The following is a 12,096-nucleotide window of genomic DNA, read 5'->3' on the forward strand; positions in this document are numbered from 1 at the left end:
CATCTGTAATATTAATACAGACGGTTCCCAATAGGAATCGTCTGTACTAAAAGCGTTCCACTATTTTTGGAGGGGTCTTGTAATTATCACAGATAATTTTTATTTAGAGCTGTCTGTGATAATCTTTACACATACGGCTCCACAGAACCGTCTGTACAGGAGTATTCCACTAAATCATTTATGTAGTATTGCTTTATGTAAGAATCAGATATATAGTCCAGTTTAACTTAGAGTAGATTTATCTACTAAAAAGTTCCCTAAAAAAATAGAGTAGATTTCACCGAACCACATTTCATTTATCAAAAGTAAATCACAAAAACACACTTTTAAGCAACAATATCAAATATAACAGTTTATTTGCACGAAATTAAACTTTTCACAAGACTGCATCTCTGACAGCGCGAGCCCACCTGCCAAAGCCGCGGAGCTCTACCGTGTCCGCGGTTTGCCGACGTGGAGCCACATGCCACGAAGACCTATCAATCCAAGAAGCAGGAAAACCCTTACACACAGGACCAGGGGTCGTCGTGGTTCGGCTAGCTGCAGTTACCTCGCTGGCCGGTCTCGTGAACTCTCTGCATGCATGTAGTGCCTCACCTGCGACCATCATTTGATCTACGTATGCATAACGGGAGTAATATCACTTGGCAATTCTACGTGAACTGTATCCAGTTCGATGACTGGACAGCGTTTGGCCGATTCCTGCATCGTAGAGTGTACGTACGCATGCACTACCAGCACAAGCTGGTTTTGGCGGCAAAGACCCGGTAAAAAGAAAATGGTCCCTGAATAGGAGGACAGCGTGCAAATTAATGTTATTGCGAAAGCCCCAGCTAGGCGGAGAACGAAGCAGATGTCTGGCTAGCATAGCCGGCATCCTACCCTGCAGGCACAGAGGATTTTCAATCAGCTGGCCTAGCCCCTGCCCTGCGCGCGCACTAACTTCCAAGCATCCTCTCGTTCTTGCCCATCTCGCAATCTGTCCTCCGAATTTCAGACAATCAGACCTGATCTAAAAAGTAATGGAAATTAGGATTTCCTTAAAAAAAAAAGTGATGAAATTAGGACCTCGCTTAAAATTCCCAAAATCCAGACAAAAAGACTGTACTGCTGCTGCACTTTCATCGCGGTGGTTGTGTCGGCATCAGTTACAGGACTTGGCCCCGGCCAGTCTTCAGATCAGAGTGAAGCTTACTGAGTAATCAATCCAAGTGACCTTGTTCGTGTACTTGGGCAGCTGCTTGCCACCACTTTTATTGATTACTCGACCTACAACGACGCCAGAGCGAGTCCGTTCTTTCAATACTTCTGCGATCACCGATCACTTCATCAGGTGGGGGTAGCTAGCTGGGCTGGGTTAACGATCAACTACTGACATCCATGGCTCATCTGCAGTTAATTCCTCTCGTACTAGTTCATCACACCTCACTCCTTGACCCTGTTCTACTCCTACTTACACACGCCGACACGCGACGCACGTAAGAAAAACCGAGGAAGCGACGCGAGAAATCCCGCTCGATCATCAGAAGGACAATCTCTTTCTGCACCCGGAGCTGTGGCCGGACTGCGCGAGCAATTCGGCCACGATGTCAGCCACCAGGTCCTGCACAATGGCGCGCTCCAGCGCGGACGCGACCCTGCTGTACTCCCACCGCTGCTCGGCCGCGCCGCCCTGCCCCCACACCTCCCCCACGCTCTCCACCATGGCGCGGCTGACGACCCGCCCCTCCGCGGCGGCCTCCAGCTCCCACCGCCGCCGGTGGTGCTGACGGCTGTCCGCCCCGGCCGCCCTCGGCAGCCGCGCGGGTGCGCCCGCCTCGATGACCGCCACCGGGTGGTGGTGCACGCCGACGACGGCGTGCAGCTGCAGCTCGTTGCCGTTTTTGATCTTGCAGTAGTCGCCTGCACGTATGACACGAGAAACCATACGTGTCAAGTGTCATCCCCATGCCCATTTTCTCGCGATGAGTTGACAAAAATATAATATATATGATGACAAATTTGACATGGCACGTAGATGTTGTTACACTCTGCCGAACTAAGATGATACAGAGCATGTGAGTATTGGGCACATGTGTAAGCGTGTATGGCGACACCAGTGGCGTACGTACCGGAGAAAACAAACGTGCGGGAGGGCTTCACGATCTTCGATCCGACGGTGGGGGCCACGTCTCCGTTACCGCAACTGGTCTTGCTAGCTGCATCGAGATTCGAGCAGGGAGACGGCCGCTTCCTGCATGGAAATCTCGGGGAGCTGATGGCGTCCAGCACCGAGTCCGGGCTGGGGTACTGCTCCTCGGTGCGAGGCTTGTGCTGCTGCTGCTGCAGCGGCGGCGACGGGGACGGGGACGGCGATTGTTCATCGTGGCCGTCCAACCACCTGTTGGCGCCCTTGCCTGGCGTCCCTGCCACCGGGACGACGTCGGACGCGGCAGCTGAGCGCATCTCGGCGGCGCGGACGGCCGCGATGATCCGCCGCAGCGTCTTGAGGTCATCGTCACACTTCTCCAGCGCGCCCAGCAGCTTCCGCCGCTTCTCCGCAGCCGTCTCCGGAGGCGGGGGAGGAGGCGGACGGGTCGGGAGCGGCCGTGGCGCTGCGGCGGCGGGCGAAGGCGGCGCGGACTCCTCAAGGCCCATGAGGCGCGCGACGATGGCTGGAGGAGGCGGACGGGGGCTGTCGCAGCTGGCACGCCGGTGCTCCGGCGCGATCGTCGGGCTCCGCGGCGCGTCGCAGGAGCGCCGCCGCCGGGCCGCACTCGGCTGTTGCGGCTGCTGCATCGGCTTCAACGGTGAAGGCGAAGGGGAAGGCGGGGCCTCCGCCTTCGTCTTGGGCGGCGAGGGCGACTGCGGCGGCGGCGCCGAAGCCTGCGTGGCGTTCTTGGCGGTGAGGCGCTTCCGGTGGTGGCTGCGGTGGTACGGCGAGAAGAGGCGGAGGAGGCCGGCCATGCACCCAATGCTCCGCCTTGGCGCGGTGCAGCACGTGGATGAGGCCCGTCGGTGGCCGGACTCTGGCTGTGGCGGCGGCTGCATAGCCTCTGCGTTTTTTTTAGCCGTCTGTTGAGTGAAGCGGGAGCAGCGAAACACAGCGTGCGGGGCGCGTGGCGTGGAATTATAGTTGGAGCCAATTACGCGCGTGGTGTGCGCAATGACCGCGCCACCCCTGTTTCTCTGGCCTCACCTACAGGGATGGTAACGGGGCTTGTTCCGGTAATCCGTGGGAATTTCCTTATTAAGAGATATGTATAGAAAAATTTAATCCCATGAACTTATACGAGGATACGAATGAAAAGATGTTTTCTGTCTCTGCTTTTCGTTATATCTCTGATATCATATATATTTTTTTAATATATAAATATATAAATATTACATTACGTAAGATAAATAATAAGTTACTATTATATTTTTTTCTAAACTACGATATTTAACTCATCTTATATTAATTATCCTCTTATGCATCAATATATTACTTATTTATATTACGAACACATTATTAATATAAAAAAATAATTAACTATATTTCAATTTTACATCTTCATTAAAACCTGATCCTTATAATTTTTTTTACAGAAATAAAGATGAAAGAACGGAGATGAGAATGCATTCCCGGGTAAGGATAGGTCCCATTGCTATCCTACTCACCTCCAACAGCGTTAAGGGCAGGTTAGGGATTCAGCTGGTGCATGTGGGCTTTGTTATGAGACGAGACAAAAGCTGGGGTGGTGGGGACGGCAGCATCCGAGTTAAACTGCACTCTGCTGCGCGCAGTGCCCGCTAGCCGCGTGCTTTGCTAGCCAGTACTAGCAGGCTGCTGCTGCTGCTGCTTGCACCGGCCAGTGACGCTTTAGCAATTAGGATGTCATTAATTAAAGCGGCAGCGAAGTACAGTGCCTAGCCAGTGCCGAGATTAAGGAATAATATATGGTCTCAACTAGTCTTTCGTTTTACAATTTTTCTGTTCACCGACGAAAATATGAAAATCCGTATAATTTTATTGAGATTTTGGTTATTTTTTATCCTCTATCTGTGAGTCTTACATGCCAATGAAGAATAATTTAGAATTAAATATTTCATTCTCTTCTAAAAAATCGACGAAATTTTAATCTATGGTCTCAACCTTGTCGGTCTGGAACTAATATTCAACCACTTGGACTTCGATCAGTGATGTCTAGGAAGAAGCATGGAGCTGGGCATATGCGCATGGTGAAAAAGGTCAATACTTCTGATCGAGTTTCCAGCGCACCACCCAGGATGGCGCGGCTGTATTCTTTTCGTTGCTTTAGCTTCAAGTTTACAACTCATCTGCAAACGCATACACCGTCTCCTTTTGCCAGCTGCTTCCAAATAGTATTGTCGCAGGAAACGCAATGACAAACAGATAACTTGCTTACCACTCCACCCCCTTTCCGGATTAAACTAGAATGCAGCTCTAATCCAATGCCACTTCTATTGCTGCTGCTGATGATCATGATGTGTCGATTGTTAGCTCTGATCATGTGTTGTTTATCTCTGGGAATTGCTGGAGAGAGCACGCAGCAGGTAGTAGCCAGCATTCATGCAGAATGCAGATGCAGATGCAGTAGCGCGGTCGCGCCACATTTAAAGACGATCCGAGGAGCGGTTTGAGGCAAAAGCAAAAGAGGCCGTGCAGAGCGAAAAGAAAAGCCTCGCATCCATCCATCACTCCGAGGTCGAATCCTAGGCTCTGCGCCTGAGACACCCCACGTGGCGCCCCCGTAGCACCTGCCTGCGCGCTACGCGCACACGCACACATACACAGGGGCCAGATCGGAGCCAGACCAGGCGGCGACGTCGGGCGGCCGGGCACTGTTCGAATACTACTGCGCCCGCCACCTCTCGTTTACTCCGGCGCTTCCACGGCGCCCGCGCGTCGGATCGGAGCGTGCGCACGCGGCACGGCGTTGGCGTCGGTCTCGGTCTCGGTCTCCGCGGGGAGGCGAGAGTTTCGTGGCCGGGGCCCGGGGGCGGGTGCACGTACGTCCGCGAGGGCCACGACGGCACGTACGATTGATCGATCGAGCTTACCCACCTACCCGCATCGTTTTGCGCGGCGGCGGGTGGTGTTGGGAGGAGGCGGATGCGGATGTGAGCGAACGAGGGGGCCCAGTCCGGAAAACAAAAAACTGCTGCCGCGCGCGCGTCTGCGGGTGCGTTCCCGCGCTGTCCACTAGAACTCGGCGGTGATGGACGTGCCAGGTTAGCGGGACGGACGCGCCAGGGCAGCTGCCTGATGATTCCCATTCCTCTCGTCTTGTTACCGTGCTCCGATTAGTGTAGTAGATATTGAGAAACCTTTGTTATCGGAATAGTCTAGTGATTTATTAAGAGAATTATCGTAAACGAGACATGATTTAAGAGAAAGGATATTTATTTATTTATGTTTATAATAAGTGGTTCTACCTCGTATATATAGTGCCAAAATTCTCTAAAATATATAATTAAATCTTTCAAGAGATCGAGACGGATCCACATTCGATTATAAACTTCAGGTTTCTTAACACTCTCCTTTAGGCACTTCTTACGAAATACATATGTCTCATTAAAACTCTCTAAAAACTCAATAAAAAAAATTAGAAGAAAAAGTACATAACTTACGACATAGTCACACGAATTGCATCGTTGAAAGCCTGAATATGAGAAACTTCAGGAAAACTCATCTTAGGGAAAAAGAGTAAAATCCACCAAAAATGCTCCATATAATCTTCATTATTAACTTTTAAGCACTTAATCTTCTTAACTAAGATTTAATTCCTTATATTGGTATTATATGAAAATTCTCCCCTCGAAATGTGCAACTCTCTAGGCCTTATTATTTTAATATCATGAACACATCTTTCAAAATTAGATGCAGAAAGAGACTTAGTGAATAAGTCTGCAAGATTTTCACATGATTTGATATGCATTGTCTTTATTTCATTCATTTTATGCAATTCATGAGCATAAAAGAAATTAGGATTGATATGCTTTGTTAAGTTGCTTTTTACATATCCAGATTACATTTGTGCAACACATGCAACATTATTTTTTATAGATAACTGTGAGGGTTTTAGTAGCGTTCAAACCACATGACTGCGGGATATGATTGATCACTCTTTTAAGCCATGCGTATTCGCGTGCGACTTTATATAAAGCTATTATTTCTGAATGGTTCGTCGAAATAGATACAAGATTTTGCTTTAACGATTTATAGGATATTACAATTCCACCATATAGGAAAACATAGTCTATCTGTGATTTCATTGTATGTGGATCTAATAGATACTCAGCATCTGCGTAACCAACCAGACTTAGGTTCTGATTCTTCTGTAGAACAAACTCAGATATTTGCTACCTTACAAGTAACATAAAATTTCCTTCAAGCTCTTTCAATACCTTTTAGTGGACTCTGTATTATATCATGAAAGTAGATTTACTGCAAATACTATGTCTGGCCTAGTGCAACTAGCTAGATACATCAGCGCACCTATTACACTTAAGTATGTGAATTTCGGTCCCAATACTTCATTCTCCTCTTCTCTAGGTCTATAGAGATCTTGATCTGCTTGTAATGACCTTTCGACCATATTTAGTGGGAAATGATTCTTTAAAACCAAACCGCTCTAACACCTTCTAAGTATAGTTAAACTGATGTACAAAGATTCTATCTACCACATGATCTAGCTGCAGGCCCAAACAAAACTTGATTTTACCGAAATCTTTCATTTAAAATTCAGACTTCAAGTATGAGTTTGCTTTCTTTATTTCTTCTTCTGTACCGATGATATTCGGATCATCTACATGCACATATATTATGCAAAATCCATTCTGACCTTCTTATGAATACATGATGACAATCCGTGCTATTTGTGTAGCCTCATTTTCAATTCACTCAAATGATTGTACCACATTCTGCGTGACTGTTTCAACCCATATAGCAACTTCTTCACTTGTACGCTGTAAAAGTGTCTATTTTCCTCTATCCTGATTCAACAATGGTATTCCTTCAAGTATGTTCATATAAATGTCTGAATCAAGGCTCCCATAAAGATATGCGGTCACAACATCAATCAACTTCATTTTCAACTCTAGGTTGATTGCCATCGAGATCAAATATCTAAAGGTAATGCTATCCATCACTTGGGAATAGGTTTCTTCATAATCAACGACTGGTCATTGAGTGAAACCTTCCGCAATCAGTTGTGCTTTGTACCTCACAATTTCATTTCTCTTACGAACAAAAACCCACTTGTATCCTACTGATTTGATGTGGGGAGGTGTGCGGTATACTGGTCCAAAAACCTCTCTTTTATTCGGGAACAACAATTCACCTACTGTTGGAGGGTGCACTCCTGTCGCAGGGATCCTGGGGACCCCTTTTTAGAGATTCGGCCGGGGGATGATCCTGAATATGTTCGCCGGAGAAGTAAATGGGTATGAATGCGATGGCCGGCGGAGTGGAATGATCTAATGCGAAACGGAGTAAATGCACCAGCGGTTTAGACAGGTTCGGGCCGCACTGGGGCGTAACACCCTACTCCTGTATGGATACTATAAATGCCCTGAGAAAGTCCCTCAAGGATGTTGCTGGTTACAAGAATGTTGCTGGTTACAAGAATGTTTATCTATCTTAGAGCCTGGGGCTCTTTTCTTCGGCCTGTGATCTTCTCTTCTCTGCTTATGAGCAATTGTTTCCCTCTTCCGAAGCTTGTCTTTTTTCTCTACCCTTGCTTTCTCACACTTGACCCTTTCTTTCTCCTGTGCCGCTGGCTGCTTTAAATACCCACCGGCAGCAGTGTGCCCCGAACGGGAGGGGAGGCACGAGTTCCGAGATACCATAAATGAAAAGGGCATCATTATTTCCTCTGGGCGAAGCAACCGGGGGTGGAAAATACGCCCCACGCCCGGTCGTCCGTCACCATAAATGCATTGGCAACGGGCACCGTGGAGAGGGCCCACTGGGCAGTCGCAGAGCGGCCTGGCATGCCCGCCCTGTCTTGTTCTCCTGCCACAGCAGCGCGACAGACGGAACGCCTCAGCCCTCACGATGTTATCCCGAGACGGGCCGGATGGCACGGGATGGGACCCGTGCATTCAATGACCCCACGCCCTTCTGCCAGAACGTGGCAGGAACTGACACCGAGCGCGGCGGGAGCAGTTAGAGGTGACAGGCCACGCGCGCTCTTTAAATGCGGCCTTAGGCCTTTGACTGGCTGACACCTCATCGGTGGGCCCCTCAGGTGCCACTGTCAGGGGGCTTTCTGGGTCGTCGGGGAACCGAGTACTCGGGGGTTACTGTATACCTCCCCGAGTACTCTCTCCTGAGAATGCCCTTTCTTGATCCTCGGGGAATCGAGTGCTCGGGGGTACTGCTCCCCTCCCCAAGCACTCTCTCCCGGGCACACTTGTACGGATCCTCGGGGGACCGAGTGCTCGGGGGCTGCTACACACAGCCTCGAGCACTCTCTCCCGGAACTTCCTTCGGTGGGTCCTCGGGATACTTGGGTGCCCAGGGGGCCACCGCTAGCGGCTCCGGGCACGTTTCTCCCGGTACTTAGCTTTCCTGGTCGTCGGGGGACTCGGGTGCTCGGAGGTCACCGCACACCTTCCCGAGCACTTTCTTCCCGGCACTTAGACTTCGTGAACCATCGGGGAACTGGGGTACTCGGGGACCACCGACTGTGGCCCCGAGCGCCCTCTCCCGGGACTTGGACTTTTTCACCTCGTGGGGGAAATTCCGCAGGATGGCGCCATGTGGCGGATTACTGGCCTGGCCTCGGGATTCGGAGACCCCCGGTTCCTGATACACCGACAGCAGCCCCCGGGCCCATTGGCAGGCAATGGCCCAGAGACTGCGGATGGGCCCTTCGTCGTCAACGAGGCCGAAGCCGGTACTGACGCCACATGGCGAGCCTTCAGACGGTGGTACTTCCGGTCCAGGCCTTTGGCACGGCCCAACGGGGAGCCGAACGGACGCGCGTTCAACCGACTCTCGAGGCGTGTGATAATGGGACGGGCGGCGCGTGATAACGAGGCAGGTGGTATGCGTGGCAACCGCGCAAATCGAGGAAAATACGCCTGGCAACTGCTGACACCGCATGGCCTGAGGGTGATTCGTCTGGCGGTTGCGCTGGCCAAGGAAACCGTCCCGTCGAACGCGTCGCTACAGGCGACGTTTGAATTTCCCTGGGGTATAAAAGAAGGAGGGGAGCGGGCCGCCCCCCTCTTTATGCCATCTTGCGATCGAGCTCTTGCCTTCCTTGCGCTCCTGAGCCCTAGACTTTCCTTAGGCAATCAGAGCACTCTTCTTCTCCCACCGTCCAGATCATCCCCCACCCTGACGAGATGTCGAGAGCAGGAGGAAGCCGCCGTGACCAGGCACACGACAGCATACTACCGGAGTCCCGGCTGGTGAATGAGGAGGCGGCGGACAGGGTTCGGAAGCTGATGGTTCCCGAGGGCCAGCGGGGGGCCTCGGTGGTGGCGCCGGTGAGCTTCCCGCCGGTGGCGAACCGGCCGGGGCGCATCGTTCTTTTTACTTCCTTCGTGGCGGCCGGGCTGGTGCCACCATTCTCGGCGTTCTTTCTCCAGGTCCTCGAAACGTTCGGGATCCAGTTGGTGCATCTCAGCCCCAACTCCGTCGTCATCCTAGCGGTCTTCGCCCACCTCTGTGAGATGTTTGTGGGGGTGCCGCCGTCGATGACGCTCTTCCGGCACTTCTTCGTGCTGCGGTCGGCCGGGAAGAAGAGGGGCCTCTCCACCACGGACGTCGTCGGCTGCTGCAACTTCCGGCTGCGGGACAGCCTGGGGGAGCACTACATTCCCCAGGTGATGCAGAGCAAGTGGGAGGACTGGCGGTGTGACTGGTTCTACGTCGACGTCAGCCCCCACGACCGTCTGACTCTGCCTGAGATGGCGGCGGAACCCCAGAAGGCGACCTGGGAGGTGCCGCCGCAGGTGGACGCGCGGATGGCGCCGGTCCTGGAGCGCATCGACTTCCGGCGCGAGGCCGGGCTTACTTCGGTGATGGTGGTGGTGGACTACCTGCGCCGCCGCCTGGCGCCCCTGCGGGAACGGGCCCGGCCCTACTGGTTTTACACCGGCCCCCAGGACATCACCCGGACCCAGATCGGCAAGGAGTGGGACCTGGGAAGGCCGGCGCTGAGGGGCCTGCTGTGGGTGGTGATCGGGGTGGATGACCTGAGCCGGGCGGAGCTCCCATGGAAGGAGCTAGCACTCTGCGCCGATCCTGACCGGGTGGCGCTGCAGGCGAAGCTGTCGAAGTTCGACGCCCAGGGGCTGGTCGACAGGCCAGGGCGCCGAAACCCCGGGACCATCCAGATCCCCAGGGTGGACGAGGCGGCCGGCGAGGAGGCCGCAAGCGATCCGGCACAGACCGGTGGCTCGGGCACCGCAGGCGGCGAGCCGCAGGCCAGCGGTGGGGCTGCTGCGGGCAGCAGCCGCCAGGCCGGAGAAGGAGGCGCCGCCGACAGCGAGGCGGCGATAGCGTCGGGGGACAGAGGGAAGCGCCCCGGGACTTTCGTTCTTGCGTCGGCGTCCCCGCCGTCGCCGTCGCCTGGTGAGGAGGGAGGCCGGGGCGGTCAGTCGTCCAGAGCGGGGCCGTCGGCGGGGGCGGCATCTGCGGTTCTGGAACCAGACTTTGATCTGCTTGGGCCTGGTCTGGAGCCCGGAGACTGCACGGCGGCCCCGCAGAGCCCCCCGCGGAAGAGGAGGAGGGAGGACTCCGGGCCCACGCTATCGGGCCCGGGGTACAAGATCCCAGCATCGAGATGGCAATACCGAGGACCCAAGTCTGCGTAAGTTTTCCCCCCTTTCTTCGTGAGCATACCTCGCCCGGAGCGGCTTTGGAGACTAACCTTTGTTTTTCTTCTGCAGGCCGCCGGTGGGCGCCGCCGGAGACCAAGGACGGCCAGAGGTGCCGAGGCCGGCTCCAGCCCCCGAGCCGAGCGCGCCTGAGCCAAGCGCGCCGGTGGAGCTGGAGCCGCTGAGCGCACCGGCCGAGACAGAAACATAGGCGCTGCCCAGCCCCGAGCGGGTGGCAGCGACCGTGCCCGAGCAGCTGGCGCTGGCCGAGTCCGCCCCGATCGTGTCGAGCGTGGGGCGGTCGACCTCGTCGTGTGTGGTGCCTGCATGGCAATTTTCGGGGACCCCGAGCCCCTCGGAGGAGGCTCGCAGGGGACCCAGCGTTCAGCCGTCCCCCAGCCAGCCCGCCGACCCCCTCCAAATCATGCTGGGGAGCGCCCGGGAGGTGATAGGGTGGCTGGAGGCAGTCGTGGTGGGGGAGATGACGTAGCTTGAGGTGAACCGCGCCGCCCTTGCTGCGGAAAGGGAGAGGCTTGTCGCGGGCTGGCGCCTTTTTGAGGCCCGTGTCGCCGCGGCACGCACCGCCAACGAGGGCGAGCGGCGCGCTCTGGAGGAGGAGCGGAAAGCCCTAGAGGGCACCCGCGCGGATGCCGTGCGGGAACAGGAAGAAGCCGCCCGCCTGGCCGAGGCATCGCAGCAGCTGGCTGCCGAGGCACTCGCTAGGGAGAGGCAGGCGCAGGCGCGGGAGGAGGCGGTCCTGGCCCGCGAGAGGACGGCGGAAGTCTCCCAGGCTGAATTGGCCCACCTGAAAGGCGAGGCTGACCAGGTCCGCGCTGAACTCCAACACCGGGAGGAGGAGGTCCAGAGCTGGGAGGAGGACGTCGCGATCAGGGAGACCGACGTTAGCATCACGACGGCAGACCTGGAAGCCCGGGAGGAACTACTGATCTTCCGGGAGATGGAGGCTGCTGAGGCGGTGTTGGCCTCGGCCGCTCGGGAGGAGCGGGCCGCCAAGTGGGAGTCCGAGCTGACCACCCGCGAGCAGGCCCTCTCCGCCCTTGCGGAGCGGGTGAAGCAGGCTGAAGCCCAGGCGTCCGGCGCGGCCGGGGGACAGGGCCTCGAGGAGCGGCTGCGGAGCGCGACGGAGGAGCTCGAGGCCGCCAAGACCGAACGGGCCGACGTGAAGCGGATGATGGAAGACATCCTCCGGCAGACGCAGAGGTCCGTTAGGGTGGCTGGGCTCGGGTGACTCCACGTGGAGGCGAAGGGGACGGGCCT

The 12,096-nt window shown here is 54.7% G+C and overlaps 1 protein-coding gene across 1 annotated transcript; it reads right to left on the bottom strand.

Moving 5' to 3' along the window:
- Window positions 1–808: 808 nt before the first annotated feature.
- Window positions 809–3,063, bottom strand: LOC133914344 (proline-rich receptor-like protein kinase PERK9). The gene is made up of 2 exons (XM_062357463.1): window positions 2,112–3,063; window positions 809–1,902 (listed from the first exon to the last, which is right to left on the bottom strand). Exons 1-2 carry the CDS (start codon window positions 3,028–3,030, stop codon window positions 1,523–1,525), a joined length of 1,299 nt encoding a protein of 432 aa, XP_062213447.1. The 5' UTR covers window positions 3,031–3,063; the 3' UTR covers window positions 809–1,522.
- Between the last annotated feature and the right edge of the window lie 9,033 nt (window positions 3,064–12,096).

The sequence above is a fragment of the Phragmites australis genome, chromosome 4, assembly GCF_958298935.1.
Source record: "Phragmites australis chromosome 4, lpPhrAust1.1, whole genome shotgun sequence".
NCBI classification, from domain to species: Eukaryota; Viridiplantae; Streptophyta; class Magnoliopsida; order Poales; family Poaceae; genus Phragmites; species Phragmites australis.